Source organism: Lampris incognitus, chromosome 4 (assembly GCF_029633865.1).
Source record: "Lampris incognitus isolate fLamInc1 chromosome 4, fLamInc1.hap2, whole genome shotgun sequence".
Lineage (NCBI taxonomy): Eukaryota > Metazoa > Chordata > Actinopteri > Lampriformes > Lampridae > Lampris > Lampris incognitus.
Window position 1 is genome coordinate 68,223,531 of NC_079214.1, and position 24,108 is coordinate 68,247,638.

The window sequence follows — 24,108 nt, forward strand, 5'->3', positions numbered from 1 at the left end:
GTCCCCCCCCCAGACGGCTGAGGCAAACAGAGACGGATAGGTATCCAGTACAAAACCCCCACACAATCTGGCCTAAGCAAAGTGTAATTGAAAAAATGTCGCTTGTTGTGCGCAGACCACAGAAACACAACGTAAACTGTTGTGCTGTAAACTGACAGTACAGCTTGCCAGGCTATCCGACCGGCGTGACGGACAAGAAACCGAAAGACAGGAACCGAACAGGGGTGTCAGAAAATACCGATACGCTCCAGTATGGCGATATTATCTTTTGTGATACTGTATCGACTCTCAGAACCGCTATATCGATTTTTAATTGATTACATGTAAAGGTTGGTGGCAAACATGTTGTGTTGTGTGTAACCCCACGACCGCTAGACAACAGTGTTGTGATCTATCTTCAGCCATTTGACCCTTCCACTCCAACACAACAACGCAAACTGAGACAGGAAGTAGCATAAGCACGAAGAACACAGGCCTGTGACATCACAACATATCACCTTGCTTACAGCGTCACAATACATCGCGATATATTGAGTCATAACCCTGTATCGTGATATGTGTCATATCACCAGATTCACGCCAGTACACAGCCCTCGAACTGAATGCAGACTTTTACAAACGGTTTGTTGTTGCCCAGCCATCCATTATCCAAACCGCTTATCCTGCTCTCAGGGTCGCAGGGCGTCGGAGCCCATCCCAGCAGTCATCGGGCGGCAGGTGGGGAGACACCCTGGACAGGCCGCCAGGCCATCACAGGACGTTTTATCGTTGTAATATCATTCTTGTATACATGATACTATTATCTACTCCTATATTTTCGGAATGTGTGTGTGTGTGTGTGTGTGTGTGTGTTAGTTAGTGTAGATAACGGGACCGAAAACTAAAGCATTTATGATCCTAATTCTTTTTGGAGGTGGTAGGTATTGTCTCAGGTAGTATGGGAAAAATCCTAGAAAATTAAAATTATGCATAATTATGCATAAATATGCAAAATATGAATTTTTCTAAAAATGGCTAAAAACCACTTTTCTCGGCATTTCAGATGATTCTGAGCATCTTTGATTTTTTTCACCTATATAAAAAAAATTTTTCTGGGACTTAGAAATGTTTTGGCATTATGCAAAATAAATGCATTTCTGCAAAAATGCACTTATGATCCTCACTTTTTTTTTGGAGATGGTAGGTATTGTTCCAGAGAGGACCAGAAAAATAGCGGAAAATTCAAATAATTATAATAATTATGCATAATTATGCAAAATATGCATTTTCTAAAAATGGCTAAAAACCACTTTTCTCGGCATTTCAGATGATTCTGAGCATTTGGGGGGAGGGAGTTGGAGTGGGGGGGGTAAACCACTTTTCTCGGCATTTCAGATGACTCTGAGCATTTGGGGGGAGGGAGTTGGAGTGGGGGGGGGTTTAGGGGCTAGGGGAAAGGCGGTTAGCTGGCAGGATGAAGAGGAGGGAGATTTAGACGGGTGGAGAACCAAACCGCTACATTGTAGCGGGCTTCTTCTAGTACACATTATACTAGGAGGAGGAGGAGGAGGAGGAGGAGGAAGGGGTGCGACGGGGGACTCGGTTGTGCTGAGTGCTCATCGACCTTCTTCAGTAGACAGACAGGAAGTCTGACACCTGCGTTAGGCCTGCATGGGGAGGGGGAGGGGGAGGAGGGGGGCGGGTGGGGTGAAGCAGAGACACCCACCATGGCGTCAAGCTAAAGCAGTAGCAGGAGTGCTGAGAGTGAGATGTGAGGTGCTTTCTGTAGCAGAACATCATCACAGATAATGTACCCTGCAGAGTAATTATCAGCGCTCTGCTCAGTATGCAGAGAGCTCACTCCAGCCCGCCAGCTTAATGTGCTCCGGGTGGCCCTCCTCTCCGTGTGGGCTTTAGCCGCGGCGAGTGTGGCCTGTTCCTGACAGCAGAAGAAGGCGTCAGGAGAGAGAGAGAGAGAGAGAGAGAGAGAGAGCGAGCGTGAAGTGGGGGATGAAGTGCTCGCGTAATTCAGTTGACTTTTTGCGGGGGGCAAGGTCAACATTTATGGAGGAACAATTTAAACAAATTCATCTGGACGACTCTCCAGTCGCCGTCCAGTCCGGCCGCCTTTCAGAGAACCCGTATTTTCACAGCCATTTACCATATTTTAATATCATTATCTGTAATTACTTTGTCGGCGGTGGTTTAAAGGATTTAAATCAATTTGCGCGTCGTCGACTAGGATTGACGTTTGAGGGAAAATGATCGTTCCAGAAGTTTTACCTGATGGAGTCCTGTAGGGGGTATTACAGGCAAAGTGAAATTGGACAATATACATAAAATGTGGGTTTTATACACACACACACACATGTTGACGGGATGGATATATAGGCGGTATCATGAGCGGGTTGTGTCTGCAGAGGCCCGGCTCCGGCTCCGACTCCGGCTCCGACTCCGGCTCCGGCTCCGGCTCCGGCTCCGACTCCGGCTCCGGCTCCGGCTCCGGCATGCTGCAGTCACACTGCAAGGTGGGAATGTAATTGTGCTAAACGGTGGAGGTTGTGTCAGCGCTCCTCCAGCTGGGAGCTGTCAGGTGGTAACATCTCATCATGGCAGGTGAGGAACCCACAGGAACCTCTCTGCAGCACCTGTTGGAACAGGAGGGACCCCTGAGGGGAGACACACACACCCTCTGCTGCAGACACACACATTCTGTTGCAGACACACACCCGCTGCTGCAGACTCACACTTACGTAGCGGATACACACTCTGCCGCAGACTCACACACTGCTGCAGACACACACACTCTGCAGACTCACACTCTGCTGCAAATACACTCTCTGCTGCAGACACACACTGTCTGCTGCAGACACACACTGTCCCTTATGCACATACACACGCATGCACACATACACGCACACATACACACCCACTCTGCTGTAGACACACACTCTGTCTCCCTTACACACACACTCACGCACACATGCGGCACGTACTCACACACTCGCACACACTCGCACACACTCGCACACACTCGCACACACACACAAACACACACACACACAAAAAAACACACACACACACACACCAGTGTTTTTCCCAGGGTATTTGGGGGAAGGGGTGCCAGGGACCCATGGTTGCAACACATAGTGTAAATTCCTGTTTTCCCTCTAATTCCCAGCGTAATATTTTTCCACAGAAAACGAGCTGACGGTGTGTATTTTCATCCGCACTAAACACCCGACCAAGAAACAAGCTGCAAGTCAGACGTGGAATCATGAGTCCACTCCGGTGAAACACCAGAAAACAGCAACGGTCATTTTAACGCTAATCTAACAAATGAATTATTCACACGGGCTCGTTTCATCGAACACATGTGCTACGTTAGCAACGGATAGACGTCTGCCTCCGACACCGTTCTTATAAAACACACCCTGCCCACCACACCAGAGCTCTACTGGACTCTACTGTGGTGGGGAGCAGAGGAGCACGTTTCTATTTACCTCTCTCCTGTCAGAAAACACACGTGCCAGTCAAGTCCTGTACAGCACACAGCCCCTGCGAGGACCAGGGCTTCACCAAACGCTGCATGCGAGGTGGCCAAGTAGACACTGTAGACACACAACTATAGACGCACAACTGTAGACAGACGGCAGACACACACCAGCCTCTGACTGTGCATGAGCTGGTTTTTCTAAGTAGTGGTCAATTTGTTTTCTGACATTTCCATAATAAATTTTGTACATTTGTGTTGTGTGTGTGTGTAGTGTTTCCATAGAGAAGACGTAAGTGAGGAGACATGCCTGTCTTATTGTATACAATGGGAAACACTGACGTCTCTCCGTCTGTCTGTCTGTCTGTCTCTCTCTGTCACACACCCACAGATGCATGCACGCACACACACACACACACACACACACACACACACACACACGTAGACCAACATGCTACGTAGGTGATTTAGATGTTACAGATGCTGAAACAACTTGTATTGTATTGTAATGTTGGCGTCTTCATGTGGAAAACGAGAGTTGTGCGTAAACCAGATTAATTAGACTTGTACCGCTCACAAGCGCTCAGACATGATGGTGCACAAAACCGGCGTGTGGAAAATAAGAAGCGTCAGTTGTCGTAGCCAGCTTTCCCATCACCATGTCCTCCACAGTGGCTTGTTTGTCTTAATGGATCCAAAGGTTTCCCCTCCAAATGCTGGAGTCTGTGAGCACAGCTCGAAGGTGTAAGGTGTCAGACAGACAAGTGTGGCGTGGGGGTATTGGGGGCGTTGGAGGTATTAGGGTGTTTGAGGTGTTTGGGGTATTGGGGGCGTTGGGGTTATTGGGGGTGTTGAGGGTTTTGGGGTATTGGGGTATTTGTAATTTGTGATATTGGCCTACACAAATAAAATTGAGTTGACTTATTGGGGGTGTTGTATTGGGGCGTTGGGGTTGTTGGGGTATAGGGGGTGTTGTGGTATTAGGGGTGTTGGGGGTGTTAGGGGTGTTGAGGGTGATAGGGGTGTTGGGGGTGTTGGGGTTATTGGGGCTGTTGAGGTTATTGGGGCTGTTTGGGGGGCAGTGGGCAGGGTGGTGTGGATTACTTATCACCATTGTCTATAAAAGGTCAACATTGTGACAGCGGGCCCACAGTCGGTGCCTTTTACGACAGACGAGGAAAGGGGATAGCTACAGACACATGGCTCTCACCGTCACAAGACCCCCAGGATGAGCAGGGAGCACAACACCCCTCTAATGCTCACCAATTAAACACAGGTTGTTCGCATGATGGTGAAACATTATCGGCAGGGACAATTCATGACTCGCAGCATTCCTGGCCACATGAGCCGCGCGGAACTTACTTCTTGATCGCTCGAATCTCCATTGCGTGCGATATTGTCAGCTATTTATAAAGCGGCCTCTCTTTTCCAGCCAGGCGGCCTCCTGCCCCCCACGCCCAGCCTGCAGAATCCAGTTCTGCCCCCCACGTCCAGCCTGCAGAATCCAGCTCTGCCCCCCACGTCCAGCCTGCAGAATCCCTCCAGCTCTGCTTCCCACATCCAGTCTAGAATCCTTCCAGTTCTGCCCCCCACATCCAGCCTGCAGAATCCAGCTCTGCCCCCCACGTCCAGCCTGCAGAATCCCTCCAGCTTTGCCCCCCACGTCCAGCCTGCAGAATCCCTCCAGCTTTGCCCCCCACGTCCAGCCTGCAGAATCCCTTCAGCTCTGCTTCCCACATCCAGTCTGTAGAATCCTTCCAGCTCTGCCCCCCACGTCCAGTCTGCAGAATCCCCCCAAATCCAGTCTGCAAAATCCCTCCAGCTCTGCTCCCCATGCCCAGTCTGCAAAATCCCTCCAGCTTTGCTCCCCACGTCCAGTCTGCAGAATCCCTCCAGCTCTGCTCCCCACGTCCAGTCTGCAAAATCCCTCCAGCTTTGCTCCCTACGTCCAGTCTGCAGAATCCCTCCAGCTCTGCTCCCTACGTCCAGTCTGCAGAATCCCTCCAGCTCTGCTCCCCACGTGCAGTCTGCAGAATCCCTCCAGCTCTGGCTCAGAGCGAGCAGGCGGGACGGTGGGATCTCACACACTTATCGATCCGTTTGGTTTGTTGGGCGTCCATTGTTGTTGTGTAATCAGGCGTGGAGGAGGACGGCCCGTCAAGGATTCATGAGCCGCCTCTTCAATTTGCAATATTCTCCCTGCTCAGTATGCAAAAAGCACATATTGGGCTTATTTTCTGGAGGAGCTGGTTAAATTATTAATGCGAGTAAAGGAGTAGCGGCGGCACCAGAATACACCGTGGTTCAGGATGTGCAAACAGAGGTTGTTTTGCTGATTCTGTTTTATGGGCGCGAAGGCCGAACCCGTAAACATTGTTATTCAGTCAGAGAACACGATCCCGCTCCTCTATGAATCCACTCCTTCATCTTTTCTCTTTTCCACCGTTCACGTTGCGTGTATGCCGAGCAGTTGCAGAAGAGCCCCGTGCTCCGCTGCCGTTGTTTGATCCACGTTGAGGCCGCATGAAGACGATAACGCCCTACGCTAGCCCGCAGATATTTTCAGAAAATTATCGTGGCACCCCCACCCCCCACCCCCAACCCACTCTCCCTTTCAATAATACGAGGTAGCATTGTAAAGGCCTTGTCAAAGGTGGTGGTGTGGGGGATGGGGTGGGGGGGTGGGATGGGGTGGGGGAGGGGGGCTGAATGGGATTCTCTGCACTCTTTAGCTGCCTGAGCCGAGCCCTCCCAGCACCGCTAATAAATTATTAACTCCTGCTGACAAATACTGTTATGGAGCCTGCTGCAGATCTGTTGCATTCTTTAACAAGATTGGTGTAGACACATGTTACAGAAGGATGGAGTCTCTCTCTCTCGCTCGCTCGCTCGCTCGCTCCCTCTCTCATGCCTCAGCAGCTTGACTGATGGATACAGACCGGAGTAAGAGTGCCTGGGAGACTGAATATTTTAGCGATAAAATAATACCACTTGATTTACTGTGTAATACAAAAGAATGACTTTGTTTCACTCTCGCACTCGGCTGAGGACGGGGCCGTGTTGCGCTGCAGGCCGGGGCTTTTTGGGTGCATGAATAAGAGATGCGCCAGGATCCGGGTGTTGAACCTTCGCTCCTCTTTTCCCCAAAATCTGACTTCCACCCGCACGCCCCCCCCCCCCCCCACACACACACACACAGACACACACCGTACGTCCATTCAGCCTTCCTTCCCCACGTGTCGTCCCCTTCACACACACGACCTGAACTCTGTTCTGAACTTTGATTTTCAATTAACACTCCCAACTCACGTCATTCTGTTTTATGTAATTACAGGAAACCATTTAATGGCTGATTAGAGCTGAAGGCCGAGCCCACTAAAGAAAACAAGAGCACACAGACACACAGCCAGGCAGGCAGACAGGCAGGAGCCGGCAGACAGACAGGCAGGCAGGCAAGCAGGAGCAGGCAGACAGACAGGCAGGCAGGCAGGCAGGCAAGCAGGAGCAGGCAGACAGACAGGCAGGCAGACAGACACAGACAGGCGGGCAGGAGCAGGCAGACAGGCAGGAGCAGGCAAACAGACAGGCAGGCAGGCAGGCAGGCAAGCAGGAGCAGGCAGACAGACAGGCAGGCAGACAGACACAGACAGGCGGGCAGGAGCAGGCAGACAGGCAGGAGCAGGCAAACAGACAGACAGACAAATAGGCAGGCAGACACAGACAGGCGGGCAGGCAGACAGACAAATAGGCAGGCAGGCAGGCAGACACAGACAAGCGGGCAGGAGCAGGCAGACAGACAGACAGACAGACAGACAGACAGACAGACAGACAGGCAGGCAGGAGCAGGCAGACAGACACAGACAGGTGGGCAGGAGCAGGCAGACAGACAGACAGACAGGCAGGCAGGAGCAGGCAGACAGACAGGCAGGCAGGAGCAGGCAGACAGACACAGACAGGCGGGCAGGAGCAGGCAGACAGACAGGCAGGCAGACAGACAGACAGGCAGGCAGACAGACAGGCAGACAGACAGGCAGGCAGGCAGGAGCAGGTCTCCCAACACTTTTTCTGGTGTCTACCTGACTTGTGGGGTTTGTTTGCACAGCTGCCAAAACCCATGAGATTAACTGAGGCTGCTGATGTCCAGGTCCCTCCACTATGTGTGTGTGTGTGTGTGTGTGTGTGTGTGTGTGTGTGTGTGTGTGTGTGTGTGTGTGTGTGTGTGTGTGTGTGTGCGTGTACAATAGTGAGTATGTGTGAGAGAGAAAAAGAAAGTGTGAGAGCATGGAGAGAGACTTATATGCAGACAATGTAATGCTCAGCAGTAGATGACACACAATAGACGGTTACAACTCAGTGTTCCTGACTGGATGTGTGTGTGTGTGTGTGTGTGTGTGTGTGTGTGTGTGTGTGTGTGTGTGTGTGTGTGTGTGTGTGTGTGTGTGTGTGTGACTGAAAGCAGAAGTCTTACTCAAGTCTTACTCAAGTCAAGCTAAACATCATTCTGTGTTCAAGACAACTTGGAACTGGGACATTTCAAATTGGAATTTCAGACTCGCGACATCATGTGTTTACACTGTTTACTGTTGAGAAAACATGAAGGAGCAAAGATGCTGTCACATGTTTTGTTTCCTCTGCACCATTTTTGACCAAGCTACATAGCTAATGCTATATAGCTAATTTAATTCTATTATTAATTCTATTAGCTAATGCTATGTAGCTAACGTTATGTAGCTAATGCTATATATCTAATTCTATTATCAATTCTATTAGCTGATGTTATGTAGCTAACGTTATGTGGCTAATGCTATATAGCTAATTCTATTATCAGTTCTATTAGCTGATGTTATGTAGCTAATGTTATGAAGTTTGTAAAACTGCAAATTTACCTACCAACTTTGTTTGGTAGGTAAATTTCACATATTTTTGCAAAGAATGTATAACATAAATTATTCCAACACATCATATAACGACACAAAGAAATAGGTAATACAGTGTCAATAAATACTTTTCCTTTCTTCCTATTAAGTACAAATACCATCATTTTTTGCTCCACTTTTCTTGCTGTGACATCAGCGATGCTCAGGTCGGATAAACTGGAGCTCTGAAATGATCCCTGAATTTACAACCGAGTTCAAGGCCCGTTCAATTTGTTTTTCCATGAGCCGGATCTCTCTTTTTTACAGATTCCAAGTTGTCTTGCATGCAGCGTGAGGCTTTAAATCCCCAGTAATACAGTCCTGGCTTGGAACAGGACCAGTTGTTGGCTCTCATGTAGTGCAAAGCACATACCAGGACACACGCAGCACAGTCCATGTCAACCTGGACTTCCTGTCATTCTGCCACCTTACCTCCCTCTGGGCTGCTCCGGCTCCACATCTGATCCACTGGCACACTGTGCCTGTGCACAGAGCTGCACAGTGGGCCAGAGTAAAATCTGTGGTACAATACAGTAAACTACAAACGAGCACTCAAATCCAGCAAGTCCTCCAACCCATACCACCACATAGGTCGTTTGTCCTCTAACACGACCCACAGGAGCGTTTCCTAAATTAGCGCCCCTACTGGCAGCAGGAGATATGCCACAGATGCTTTCCACCTCTGTGCATTGTGGGTTTTTAAAACAAGTTGAGAACAATAGAATATGTAGTCAGTGCGTTTTTGTGTTGTTTCGCTAGTATAGTAACTAAGATTGCTGGTGGCAGTATGTTTACCTATTAATAGCATTATAAGAGCTAACTTAACGTTAGCCAACAGTTAGAAAGTCAGCTAGCGTGCACATTATAACCACTATGTGACATTAAACTTTGCTTTTATTAATATTGCTTCTCACGAGAGCTTATGGAAGGAGGTGCTTATTGTTACAGGGGAAGTAACGTCACTATAGGTCGTAATAAGCTGCTTGTACAAACAACCTATGGGGTTGTTTTTTTAGGTGGAGAATAGTCTCCTCCAATTATGTGCCATGCACCAGAGACACCAAGGCTTGCACACACCCACACACAGCAACACATGCTAGTTCTGTCCCTATGCAGGAGTCGACCCAGCCATATTATGTTTTCATGTTAAACGTCCTGCAGCCGAGATAAGTAAAGCTGAGATAAGTCGGCAGAACAACGGCTGAGGGGAAGGCGGATTAGGAGTTACATGTGCTCCGGCTCCTTCTCCCCACTTCACATCAGTAGGAAGGCCATATTATCCCCTTATTAATTTCATACCAATGCATAATTAGATTTGCTGGCACAGTGTTTAATTTCATTCATTGCGGAGCGCAGCGCGAGTGTGGCCTCATTACTTGTGAGGGAAACAGAATTGGTTGTACAAATTCCATATGGAAAAGAGTTGTGTTGCAGAGGGGAAAGGGAAATTAGAATTAACATGAGTTTCCTTTGCACCTGATATGTCAAGAGCACTCTTCACTGTAATATTCATGGAAGTGTGTGACAGATTTGTGAATTCGGTCTTCCACTGTTGAATTTTGATTTCCGAGCTGCTTAGGCAGGGTTTGTTGGCCTGGGGAGATGCTGTCAAACTAAAATGTTAATCACTTGCTAATTTCACTGCTGAAAATAAGAGACAGCACTTGGTTGGTTGTCTCTGTTAGATTGTTTCAGAGCAAATTCACTTGATGTGTATGAAAACATAATCAAGAGAAGACAGAGGGTCAGAAATCAATGTACTGTATATATGGAGGATAGGAAAGAGTCAAGTGGGGTTTACATTTAAAAAGTATGTTGTAAACAGCGTTACCAAAAGTTATTTCTAGTGCGTTGAAGCTCCGGTGGGTAGTCTGGTGTCTGGCTGACCTACTGGCTGACTGACTGCAGGATTTGGCCGGGCCTCAGGCACGGCTCCAGCCCCAGATCAAGCCATCCATTTGCATTAAACAACGGATTAGGGACCCCACAGACTGTCTGCAACCCTGCAGGCCAGCCAGAGGAGCCCAGGCCGCAGGGTTCAGTCAGCACTTCCTGCTCAGCTCTGCCTTCATTTGTCTTTTCATTGTTTACGTCTCGGTCGCAGCCATGCACCCCATGTTAACGTCAAACTGAGCGTGCACTTAAGATGCATTGTTTCCCGAAGAGATGGGAAAGTCAACCAGAGAGATGCTTTCTGATTCCTGATCATTACTCTCCTCTTGCTTCACAGCAGAATAATGTCTTCCAAGCAAGCCACGTCTCCGTTTGCCTCTGTAACCGATGGGGAGGACACCATGAGCCAGGAGCACCTGTCCTGGGAGAAGGAGGACAGTGCGGATGCCCATGGCACGCCACAGCTGCCCCTGCACAGCCTGCTGCACGGGAAGAACCACCCCGACGAGCTGCAGCCGCTCAGCAGTATCCCACCAGAGACGGACTGGGACAGCCTGGTGACAGCCCAGCAGCACATGGTGAGACACAAACAAACACACACACACACACAAACACACACACACACACACACACACACACACACACACACACACACACACACACACACACACACACACACACACACATATGTAGATAGATAGATAGATAGATAGATAGATAGATAGATTAGATAGATAGATAGATAGATAGATAGATAGATAGATAGATAGATAGATAGATAGATAGATAGATAGATAGATAGATAGATATACATTTTAGCCAGTATCCAAGTGTTCCTCTGCTCCCATGACGCTGTGTAAACCTTTGGGGGTTCTGGGATCTGAGGTTGTCAGATACAGTAGGCAGTCCTTCCAAATCCTCCATCATCAGCTATTATTAGGCCAAGCAGGACCTCTGGCACTCTGAATAATTGTAATGGCACATAAAAATCCAAACAACATCCTGGCAGAGGCGAAGAAACATCCCCTTAATCGATTCCCTGCAGGCTGCGTTCCTGTTTCCATCACCACCGGGATTTCACTCCTACCTACAGCCACCATGGGCGGCCATTTTGACCACTCATGGTGGTTTTAGGTAGATCTTATCATAACTTTTTTGTGCAATTGATGTAAAACTCGTTGTAATGCAAATATATGTAATTTAGGAGCATTCAGGGAGCGGCAGGTCTGTATCCCCCCCCCCCCCCATTAAGTTATTTAACTTTGAAAACCCAAAACCATCAAAATGACAGCCTTGGTTGTTCTAGTGTTAAAGAGTCGTGCTTTGCCTGCAGTATGCGTGCACTGTCTCCTTGTTGTGGATAAGCTGCGTCTGCAGCCGGACTCTAGACATTGTGTGCTGTGTGTTGTCAGTGCAGAGGAACTTCGCTGTGACGTTGAGGAAGAGGAGCAGAGGCGCTAGTGGGCTGTAGATGAGGGGGGGGGGCAGGTGTGACAGACGGGCCTGTGGTAAAGAGACCTGCAGAGACTCTGAAGCAGCTCTGCTGTGGGCCACCCACACCCCAACACCCCAACACCTCTCTCTCTCACACACACACACACACACCTTTTCACTATGCTCAGATTGTGTTGCATCTTCATGCTAGTGGATGCTGAGTGGCGTGTGGAGAAAGTCGCACTTACAGCATAGAAATAACAGGAGAAATAACAGGTAAAATAACAGGAGAAATAACAGGTAAAATAACAGGGGAAATAACAGGTAAAATAACAGGGAAATAACAGGAAAAATAACAGGTAAAATAACAGTGAAATAACAGGTAAAATAACAGGAAAAATAACAGGAGAAATAACAGGTAAAATAACAGTGAAATAACAGGTAAAATAACAGGAAAAATAACAGGTAAAATAACAGGAAAAATAACAGAAAAAATAACAGGTACAGGATCGTCATTAGTCCTCTCATCTGCTGGGCCTTGGGATGGGATTTTAATAAGTCATTATTACAAGTAAAACCTTTTGTTGTTTGACTTATGTTCTTCTCGGCTCTTAACAGTCACCTGACTAGACCCCCTCTATGCACCGTGGTTTTGTTTTATCTAAGATCTGTCTTTACATTTATCTGTAGAGATTTATCTTTAAGAGAGTTATCTTTAAGTGCTTTGGGTGTCTATAAAAGTGCTATATAAATGTAGTGATGATGAGGATGATGATCTTGATTTTATTATTATTATTATTATTGGATGATCCACTGTGGTGACCCCTAACGGGAGCAGCCAAAAGTAGTAGTAGATTATCATTATTATTATTATTATTATTAATGTTATTATCTCATCAAAGACAGCATGACTTGAAGTCCAGTTGTGTTTCCCCCGACCTTGTGGATAATAACCGGGTCATGTTGGTCATGACATGAGCTCCTGCTTCAGGCTGGTATTTGGAGATAAACAGACACCAGACAGTACAGAAGTTTGGTATAAATTCTGAAGGTACACCACCAATAGTGTCATTTATTTAGTTATGTTACTGAAATATTGGTAAAAATGTTAAGTTGTTTCATTATGGTCATAATTTGGTATGACTAACTAAAATTGGAAACCATATGAAAAAATAATAATTCGAACCCCCCCTCAAACATCCTTAGATATTACTTATTTATATCTACAATGCAATTTATATCTTATTTATATCTACAATACAATACAATACAATGCAATACAATACAATACAATACAATACAATACAATACAAGCAACTTTATTTATCCCGCTAGGGGCAATTTGTTTGGAGAAGCTAGTGAACACAGTAACATGCAAACAAACAAATAACACAAAGAATAAATAATAACACCCCAGGCAGCGAAATGTGGAATAGAATTTATAAAAGTACAAAATCAGAAACACAACAAGATAAATTTAATAAAGACAATAAACAAATGTGATAAAAACGCTATGGAGCATTTATTAATGGAGTTGTAACAGGTATGAATGATTTAGAATAATGACAAACAGGTAAAACATAACGCCACCCTGATGGCAGCAGAGAAAATTCACCAACAAATTCACCAACCTTATTGCTTAAGCTGTGTCTCATAGACACGTTTGTTGACATTTTCATCATTCTATCAATTTTAACAAAAAAGGGAAAATGTTTTGTAAAAGATTGTATTGTCGTGGTGCACACACACACACACACACACACACACATAAAACATATATATATATATATATATAGGCCTAGTGTGCAGCGTGCTCTGCAGCGCCTCGTAGCTCCTCCATGGTGCTGGATAGGCATGATTCAAGGTCTGAAGAGGAAAAAGAGGATGTACTTCCTCTAAGGTTACATTACGTTGTGAAGCTTTTGAACCCCCCCCCCCCAAAATAAAGCAACAGTTACTATGCTAAACATGGCAAAGAAAATAGGGGGTTTGTGTCAGATGAGAGTATCACCCTCCATCACATATATATTGAACTGAAATGAGCAAGGTCAGCCATCCTAATGAAAGCTTTGAGAAAGACGTAGGGCTGAACCGGGCATAGAATAAAGCCTAGAATAAATCCCAGAATAAAGCCTAGAATAAATCCTAGAAGCCTAGAGTAAAGCCTACAATAAAGCATACAATAAATCCTAGGATAAAGCCTAGAATAAATCCCAGAATAAAGCCTAGAATAAATCCTTAAATAAAGCCTAGAGTAAAGCCTAGAATAAAGCCTAGAATAAACCCTAGAGTAAAGCCTAGAATAAATCCTAGAATGAAGCATAGAATAAATCCTAGAATCAAGCCTAGAGTAAAGCCTAGAATAAAGCCTAGAATAAATTATAGAATAAAGCCTAAAATAAAGCCTAGATAAAGCCTAGAATAAATCCAATAATAAAGCTTAGAATAAATCCAAGAATAAAGCCTAGAGGAAATCATAGAATAAAGCCTAGAGTATAGCCTAGGATAAAGCCTAGAATAAATCCTAGAATAAAGCCTACAATAAAGGTAATATGAGTTGGACTTCAGCACATGGTTTGGCTGATCACTGGGTGAGACCTGTTGATGAGGTGGAGGACTTTAACACTGAGGATTAATAATAATAATAATAATAATAATAAAATTTGTTATTATTAATTATTAGTATTTCGTTAGCAGCATTACTGCCTCAGACTCCACACTTTGCACCAGGACGTCATCAGGGCGTAGGAACGGGGGTGTATACAGGAAGTGTTTTGTCAGCTTGGATTTACAATGTTTATTTTATTCTTAAATCTTTTTGTTAAAATTTTCACCATATAAAATGAAGTCATCACAACATAACAGAAAACAGAAATATACAGCACTAAACACGCCATTAATTTAAAAAAAAATGATACACACACACACACACACACACACACACACACACACACACACACACACAGATGTTTAGATACAAATGTGTGTGATCAAAGTAGGAAAGAAATGGCCGCCATACTTTGAAAAGCCTTATAGCCGAACCCTGTGAGCAACATTTATGTTTTTCAAGCATGAAATGTGCCATTTGCAATAATTTACAATGTTTAGTGTGCACGGGGTGGATAAATTAGAAGACAGTAAAAAGAGCAAGGAAGGTACAAAGAGTGTAAGAGTGTGAGAGAAAGAGAGGGAGAGAGAGAGGAAGACAGTTGTTGGAATGGAATGAGAAGGGAGAGGAATAGAGTGAGGAATAGAGAAGAGAGGGAGCGGCATAAGGAGAAAAGGTATGAGTGTTGCCTTTGGTGATTACCTGCCTGCAACGGCGTGTGGTGCGTCTGTGTGGGCCATGCCCTGAACCAGAGCCAGCTGATTAACCCAGCACTGCTCCGCTCCCCACCAGCACACGAGCAGCCTGCACCGCTCTGCCACGCTGCATAATCATCCAGCTCGGCTGGGGAGGTGCAGCGTGCAGGGCTGCTCGACCGTGCCATCCTGCCTCCTGGTACCGGACCACCCTTACACACACACTCACACATACCCAACAACTACGCCCCGGGCTGGACACGCCACAGTTGGATGAGATATTGGCACCGTCTTCATCTGCCTAGTTTACAGCATTCCTTTACCTTTTATTTAGGAATGCCAGTGGCTCTTTTCAGCCAGCCTCAGGCGTTTTCTACCATTCTTCTCATGCATATCAATCAATCAGTCAATAAAACAAGCAATAAATCAATCAATCAAAACATTATTTATATAGCATATTTAGTACATTAAATTGCAATGCAATGTACTTTACATTATGGAAGAAGAAGAGTTGTTATGGGCCAAGGAGAAAATAAAAACCAAAAGTTAAAATGGATAAATAAATAGATAAAGTAAACAAACATCAAGAAAATAGAGTGAAGAAAATGTGGAAGTATGATGATGTACAATGACCGAACAAACCAACCTGTAATTGACCAACAGCAGATTAGCAGCCGACAAGCAGGTGGGTGGAGTGAGGGGTGTGTGGCAGGGCTGTCCTAAGTAAATGCACAGTTCAAAAGACATGCATGTTATGGAAAGTTTATTTCGTTTGCATTGGGCTGTGAGGGGCAGGTACTGTACATCGGGCTGTGAGGGGCAGGTACTGTACACCAGTAGTTTTAATCAGAACTATTCCCGGGTTAAAGGAGTCAGCCCCAGAATGGCTAGTTCCCTTCTGCTCTCTCAGACGCTATAATGCATAATTAACACTGCCTTCTTCCTGATACAGCTCACAGCCACCCTGACCCATGTGCTGAGCATCCACATCCACACAGAGAATACAAACCCTCCCTCCCTCCCTCTCTCTCTCTCTCTCTCTCTCTCTCTCTCTCTCTCTCTCTCTCTCTCTCTCTCTCTCTCTCTCTCTCTCTCTCTCTCTCTCTCTCTCTCCTCTTTCCCTCTCTCTCCTGCTCTCTCATTCTTCTCCCCATTTCCTTCGTGTCTCTCTTTGTGTACAGGGAGCACTTGGCCCTGAGACAGGACCTTAGTTAAATACTAAACCATACACAGGTGGGACTGAAAAACAACAACAGCTTGAGACAGGACACAGATTTACGATGGCCCTGGGCACTCAGCTGAGAACAGGGCTCTGCTAGAAAAGGAACAAATTGCACAGCAGTCACCCCAACACAAATGCACACTCAAAACCAATTTGAGAAATTACAGTTGGGAGGTCTCTCTCTGTGTAGTCTCTGCACATGAAAAGAGTTTGAGCACATTATGGCTGTGCCCTGTGAAAGTGCACCTCTTCATTTTGTCTCAACATTTTTTATGTTTTTTTCTGCACTTGTCATATCTCATTTGCCGGAAACTGCTGGCTCCATTGAAGACTTGGAAACTGTTGTATGAAATCCAGAGAGAGGAGTCATTTGATGTGGACAAATCGCCCTTAGCAGTGAAAAACAAACAAACAAGCAATCACTACGTTTGAATGTAAAAAAACAAAACAAAACTGTCAGAAAGCTCTCAGAAGAGCCCCAATGGAGCGCAGAGGACACACTCATATCGTTCTTTACCGATGTTTGTTCTCTTCCAGGAATCTGACAGCAATAAAGTATGTTCCCTGTACTCCTTCCGGAATAATTCCACCTCTCCCCACAAGCCGGAGGAGGGGGCTCGGGAGCGAGGCGACCTGCTGAGCAGCTCGGCTTTTGGAACACCTGAGCGTCGCAAAGGAAGCCTGGCGGACGTGGTGGACACACTGAAGCAGAAGAAGCTGGAGGAGATGACGAAGACAGAGCAAGACGGTATGACTCCCTTGTCCCTCTGTGTGTGTGTGTGTGTGTGTGTCTGACAGAGAAAGAGAGAGTTTTTTTTTCTGGAATGTGTGTGTTGTTCAAGTGGCTGTGATTATTTTCCTTAAATCAATGTTCCCTAAACTTTCTGTTTGTCTGCCTAGCTTCCTGTTTATTGTGTCTTCTTCTTTTGCAATTTTCTGTCCCAACCACACACGCACACACACAGACACACACACAGACACAGACACACACACACACTGGGAAGCTGGGAAGAGTGACGTTACCGTGTTTCCAGTTTATTCTGAATGGTTTCCAGTGTGACAAAGAGTGAGCGGCACAACACCTCGGCGTAAGTGTGGTCTGGCCTCCATGCCAAGGCAAACTCCCAGACTATAAAACACATAACGCTGACCCGATGCCAGGAACATTACCTCTTTACTTTGCCACACAGAACTCTCTTCAGTCAGAGCCGTTATTCATGAAGGTTCGCTCCCCACAAACAGCCCCGGCCCTCTGGCTGGGTGTGCGTACCTGTTTTTGACGGCTGATTAATTCATCTTGTACAACCCTGTGCTCAGCGTTACTGGTCCTCCTGCGGCGGGCCGGAGGAGAAACGTCCTCCACTCCCCATCACACAGCCGTTGTGTCCGTGACACCCGTGTCACATAGCGGCGCCCCCTTTCCCCCGTCGCTCCGCTCCCCGGCTCCCCCTCCCAGCAGCCCCTGCAGTTTATCAAGAGTACGGCAGGAAAACAAATATTTGAAATAGCTGCTGAAACATATCCCCCATTTTTAATTAGGGCTGTAGTAATATCACTACATCCAATCAAATGCCGGGGCCCCTGGGGAACACATGTGTCTCGTTTAGTGTCTGGGGAGCTGGTAGCGTAAGCACTCTACCAGATGAATAAATTAGGCCTCAAAATAATTTGCCACTTGTTTTTTCTTAAGCGTTTGTTTTTTGGTGTTTGTGTCGGGACATCGCAGGAATCCCGCCCCCCAACCAAGTTCAGCCCCTCTCCTTCCAACCGCTGTCTGCTGTTGGAATTCTGTTTTTTTTTTTTTTAGGATTGATATGATTGATTGATTTTTCCAACAATTCCCAAGGAAAAAAAACGTGTTTGGAAAACTGGAGTGCTTGGATTATTGAAACACACCAATACCACTGATTCACTCCCTGTTCTAAAACATTGCCTCTGTTCTTAAATCCATTGCATAATTGTGTTACTTAATTTATTTAAGTTACTACATTAATTAATAATTTATTTACTGTATAGTTTTACACAGCAGCATTTTTCCTTGTACTAAAATTATTAAGTCATGTCAGCTGGGGTGCTTGAAGTTTAGTCAGATGAGGTTATCGTTTTTAACATAGACTCGTATTCTGTCCATTTGTGCTACGATGGTGTTTTTAACTGTGCTTCCTCTATTTCCAAAAAAATAACCTACACCTTGCATCATGTGTCCTGCACCCTACACCTCTCTTGTTGTCTGGTTTGCATCCACAAGAACACAACATGACACGAGTAACACATCTTTTTACCGTCACCTGAGACGGTTTCTCACCGCGTCTACCTGCGCCTTGTTTCTGGTGGGGGAGATTTCCGGGGCAGGCTCGTCGGTTGCTCTTCATGATGGCGAAGGCGAGCGTTATGGTAATGAGGCCCAGCTGGTGAGGGCCGGTCGTCGCAGTAATTTAAATGGTCAAGTGCAGCTTGTAAACCAGGACCGTATGTTAGAGTAGGGAGGAGAGGGAGCTTTAGAGTACCATACAGCTGTTTTAATCTCCTGTTAATAATAGACACTTGGTCTGCCTCATGCCCCGGGTATCACTGCCACCAAAATAGACTCCCCTGTCAGAGGAAATTAGTCTCCGAGCAGGGAACACTGAAGAATACAACGGGGCCGCAAAGTTCAATATGTTGTCCCTAAGCAGCAGGAAGTGAGAGGACACGGTCCTGGAAGACACTTGCAGAGGAGGCTTCAGCCAGGCTCATCACCGATCAGAGAAACAGCCATCAGCTGCCATCATTTTTTTTTTTTTACAACCTGGTTCTTTGTTTTGCCATCACACACACACACACACACACACACACATATATACATACATATATATATATATATATATATATATATATATATATATATATATATATACCCTCTAGTGTCTCACTTAGACGCTTAACTATATTTCTCATTATGGCTTCTCAGTTGCATGGCTAGGTAGTAATTTCTTGAGTACTACTTTATAGATGCCAAACACCTTCTAAGCCGGGATTCTAACACACTCACTCACAAACTGATTGTGAGTTTCACATTTAGCTGAAAGATCTACACAGATTCGAGGAGGGGGTGTCGTGACTTCTCTGTGAATGCATCTAAAATATATGCTGGTTTTGAATTTGTTTAATTAACATTATAATCCTTATTTTTAAGAAAATTGGCAAAATTCACATTTTTCTGCACCCCCATCACTATTCTCTCTTAGCCTCTCCCTGGTGTTCTCTCACTTGGTATGGGCCTTGTGGTTTAATTTTGGTAGGATTTCACAGAAACACCATCAACAGAGCTGCAAGTAAGACGTTCTCTATCACCTTTAACCTGCTCTAACAAATCAATTTGTGGATAGACGTGTTGAAGTTTTTCTGGCGTGTCAGTTGATTTTTAGGGTTGTTGGTTAGCTAAAACATGATTGAGACAAGCTAACGTTAGCTCTGTTGAACCGCTCGCTGCAAAAGCATCTATTTGAGGTAACGCTTTACAGTAAGTGCATAAGGCCCTTATAAGTCCTCATAAAATGTTTATTAACATTTGATAAGACTATGCAAGCATTAACAATAGCATCATAAACACATTTGTGAAATATGCAAAACCTGCTTTTTTCACACTTGTCTTAGGTTGTAAGTCCAGTAAAACTTAGCACGCAGCATCTGAGCACCATCACTGAGCAGACAGAAGATAAATCTGTCTAGCGGTGCCCCCGTGTCCAAAATGTCTACATTGAAGCCGGTGGGTAAAATGAATAACGATCAAGAGTCACGCTGGCAAGAACTACAAAAATAAGGGAATTTTCGTTTAATTTTCTCCCTTTTGTCTGCCAGAAAACATAGCTTGGTTTACAGGGAGGGGCACTCTGCCTTTTTGGGGTTTTATTTACCTCTGTGCACGTTCAAGGATGAGTTAATAATTTTAGCCTTTCTAAAGGCAATTTGTTCTTTTAGTGACATGGCTAATGTGAGACAAAGAACAGATGAGCTAAATATATCACTTATCTAAACATGATATTACCGAACAACTGTTTTGTCTAATCCTCCTGCTTTGGTGCTGGCCCGGTTTGGGATCATTGAGGTCCTCGGAGGCGGTTCACCATCTGCTGCCATTCTTCTCAGGTCTCGCTGGTCTGATCCAGATAGCTCATAGTGCTGATGGCCCAAGGATGAAAGGGATGACCTCGGGGCTGGAGGGCATACAAATGGTCTCAGAGGCCAGTACCCTCTTTATACAGCACATTAACCATAAATAGCATGCTATACGTAATTGTTTTAAGCTGGTTATTTAGGCTCTATCTTTGGATCATGTCCATTATTTATTTGATTTTGAGTAAATGCATTGTTCACTATTCCTTAGTATTATTGTTATTTTTATAATAATAATAATTATTGTTATTATTATTATTGTGATTATAAGTTCATGGCTAGTTTCCTTCAGTGGACCAGGGTATAGTATGCATCATATCTGAAAAAAAGTGGCAAAGCTCAACGCTGCACTATATGGTCCTCGATCCCTCTATACTTTTATCTTTATACGTTTTCACCCCTTCATCCCTCCAGCCGTCCTCCCCATTGCTGGTCCTTAAAGTGCTTTAAGTGCTTGTGACTGTGCTACGGAATGAAAATTGTCCTCCTAGCAGCGAGCGTCACATTTAGCTGAATAGTCACCTTTGCTGTAAAAGCTCTATTAGGCCCAGTTGCCGGCAGGGCTAACGATCGTGCCCTATGTTTATTTACTAGGTATTGTAAATGCATTATTTATGGATAAGTCTCCAGACAGCACTTGTCAAGAGTTAAATGTCAGTATAAAGTATGAGGGAGGAAAAGAAAAACCGCCGCCATTATAAAAAACCAAGGTGACCTTGATTTGATTCACATGCAATTAGAACGGGTTTATATAATGCACTAAAGTATGAATCAATACCGTGCAAGTCAACACTGAGATACTTTGTGCGTTCGGTCTTTATGATCGTCCCCGAGACAAGGACGGCTACTTGGGTTTAGCGTGTTGGCTTTTTTAGGGATATTCCTTGGGGCTTGGTAGCTACTTGTTGAACCCGGGCCAACAGAACCAGAAGTGAATTGGATTTGCATACAGTTCAATTAATTCCCGTTTTCTCCTTGTGTGTGTGTGTGTGCAATGACAGGTTGTGATGCAGCGTTTTTCTTTCTCATTTGCTTGTTAAGCACAACACCATTTCTCAGTGGGTGGGTTGTGAAGAGTAAATAAATAAATATATATATATATATATATATACATGTTAGCATCAGTCTGTCCAGTAACTGAAAATTATCTACACCTGTTGGGTGGGTTAGATCAGAGTTTGGGTTTACATACACTCAAATCAACACCTGCACACACACACACACACACACACACACACACACACACACACACACACACACACACACACCGGGGGAGCCCTCAGTGACCAGCCATCAACAGTCTCCACGCTTTGCCAGTTCCAGTCTGATATTGGCGGCGGCGCTGGCTGCTGGTAGGAGCTTCTCTCCTCATCCAGATCCAACTGGCCTGAATTACCATTTTACATACTGCAGTGTGAGGAAACTAGCTTGTTATGACTGACTGCAGACATTTGGTTGAAGCATGCATCATATACACGCTCGTGTTTGTTATAATTACATGCAAAGCGCCTCGTGAGCCTTGTTTCTCACTTGCTTTCTCGCAAACTGGCATTTACGTTCATGTTTAGCTATACTATCTGTGTAGATGGGGGGGGGGCTCCAAAAGTTTTAATGAGTGAGTGTATGTAAAATACATTCTGTTGTAGATTATGATGATTTTACTTTATTACCATTCATCCTTCTTCTTCCCATCTTTATTGGTAAGAAAATTGGCAAAATATATTTGTCTACTGTTACGGACAAGTTGGTTCTGGGGGGGTCAAGAGTTAAGCATGCAATACTAGCCCTAACCTGGAGCGTGTAGAAAAGATGAAAAACGAGGGAAGAAATAGAAAGAAGGACTGATTTCCAAGACTAGAGAAATAGCCGGGAGGTGGGCTAGCTTATCGAGGTAGCAGACTAACAATTAGCAGGTCCCTCCGACAAGGCCTCGGCCATGTGGGTCTCAGCTCCAGTAGGCGGCGGACTCCGTCTTGGTAGGTTAGTTCAGTTTAGGTTGATGGTGTTGAGCTGGAGAGGTGTGAACTTGTAGTGTCCTGGACAGCGTGTTCAAAATGGTGTATCCTGAGGTGTATGTATGCAAACTGCCGCCACTAATTAACTTCAGGGGACGCGCCCGCACCTCACAATGATGTCCTCTTATAAACACTGCTTAACCACCTGCAATCATTTCTCAATGAAAACCAGTCCAAGTATGTAAGAAAAGGAAGAAGGGAAATAGGCAAATATAACCCCCATCACTTCTAACATCTGCATCCCTCCCACTATTCTCTACTAGCCTCTTCCTTGTGTTCTATCACTTGGTATGGTCCATGTGGTTTCATTTGAGGTAGGATTTCACAGAAACACCATCAACAGAGATGCAAGTAAGGCGTTCTCTATCACCTTTAACCTGCTCAAACAAATCAATCTGTAGATAAAAGTTTCCAAGTGTTTCTGATGTGTCATCTTGCATTTCTGGGTAGTTGGTTAGCTAAAACGTGACCCAGACAAACTAACTGTAGCGCTGTTGAACTGCTGCAAAAGCCTCTATTTTATAATGTCAATGTTAAGGATCCAGTCAGGATATGATTTCAGTAATATGTAACGTTAGATACTCGGTTGAAAATGTGTAGTCAACACTAGACCTACCTCAATTATACACTTAAGATAATGATCCTGTGTTCAGTCACACAACATTTGTGCTTCACATGAATGACGCTGTGTGTCCTTGTTTTAAGGATTATTATTGGTCAAGTAATTGATTCTGGACTGGTATATATCAACAGGCTTACTGGTTGCAATATAAATAGTGACCCACATTTCTCTGAAGGCTGTTGTGAAGAGAGGATCGAGGGCTATCCGGTGTGAGAACACGTGTTCTGCAATTGTGATAGAAACATGCGACTGCCACTGACCCGACCTTACTGACCCGGCGACCAGCTGCTAATGTGACAGTGTGGACTCGTCCTTGGGGCCACCTCCTAACCCGTCTTTACCCACACAGAACGAGAAGAGACAGACAGTGGCAGACACACAGGCACTCAGAAAGATAAACAGACGCATGGACACAAACACAAGTGAGGAAGAAGACCCAGATCTTCTAGATTAGTCCACTACTAGAGCTGCTTTCATAAAGGACAGTGGGTGTCCCTGCACAATACATCTGGAGCCCAATATAAACTAAATTAGATTAATTATTTCAATTAGATTAGTCTACCGAAGATGAGCCATACCAGTATTATCAGACAAAAGTCAACTCTTTGTCTTCAAGTAAGCAGTAGAAGTAGGTTATCTAGCCTGCATCGCTGGTGACAGTAAACTATAGTGTGGCTCTGGGACCTTGGGCCAACCCGAACCATCAGCCGACCTCCACTTCTAACTTTCTGCTCAGATAAATGAAATGACAGTCTTGGGACATCATGTCAAATGATCTGAGAACACAGGAGAACTCTTCTTCTGCAGTTTTGTATGTCTATGTATGTTACTAAGTCACAAAGTAAATTTAGTGTAGCTCTCTTTCATTTCCACTACCGGTGTGGGAAGATTGTGGTGCGCACTTATGTTTGTGGCAGACTCACCCAGTACCGTCCATGCAGTGTCTTTGTCCATGTCTGCGTCTAAGTCTGTCTTCGTTTGATGGCTGGGAGAGCTGGTGCTGAAACGGCTGGGGGAGCCTGGTCTGCTGCGTCCAGTGGGCCCAGGGCCACAGCCCTGAATAGAGCTGCGCCTGA

The 24,108-nt window shown here is 45.2% G+C and overlaps 1 protein-coding gene across 3 annotated transcripts in view; it reads left to right on the forward strand.

The window, feature by feature from the left end:
* The first annotated feature begins 10,622 nt into the window (after positions 1 to 10,622).
* The window catches only part of sox6 (SRY-box transcription factor 6), a 144,131-nt gene continuing 130,645 nt past the window's right edge, over positions 10,623 to 24,108 (forward strand). For 2 of the 3 annotated variants that reach the window (XM_056278321.1, XM_056278322.1), the window contains exons 1-2: positions 10,623 to 10,859; positions 16,778 to 16,988. In XM_056278321.1, coding sequence (XP_056134296.1) covers positions 10,626 to 10,859; positions 16,778 to 16,988 — 445 coding nt within the window. In that variant the 5' untranslated portion in view covers positions 10,623 to 10,625. The remainder of the gene's footprint in view (positions 10,860 to 16,777; positions 16,989 to 24,108) is intronic. The other variant, XM_056278320.1, reaches the window with a different exon arrangement.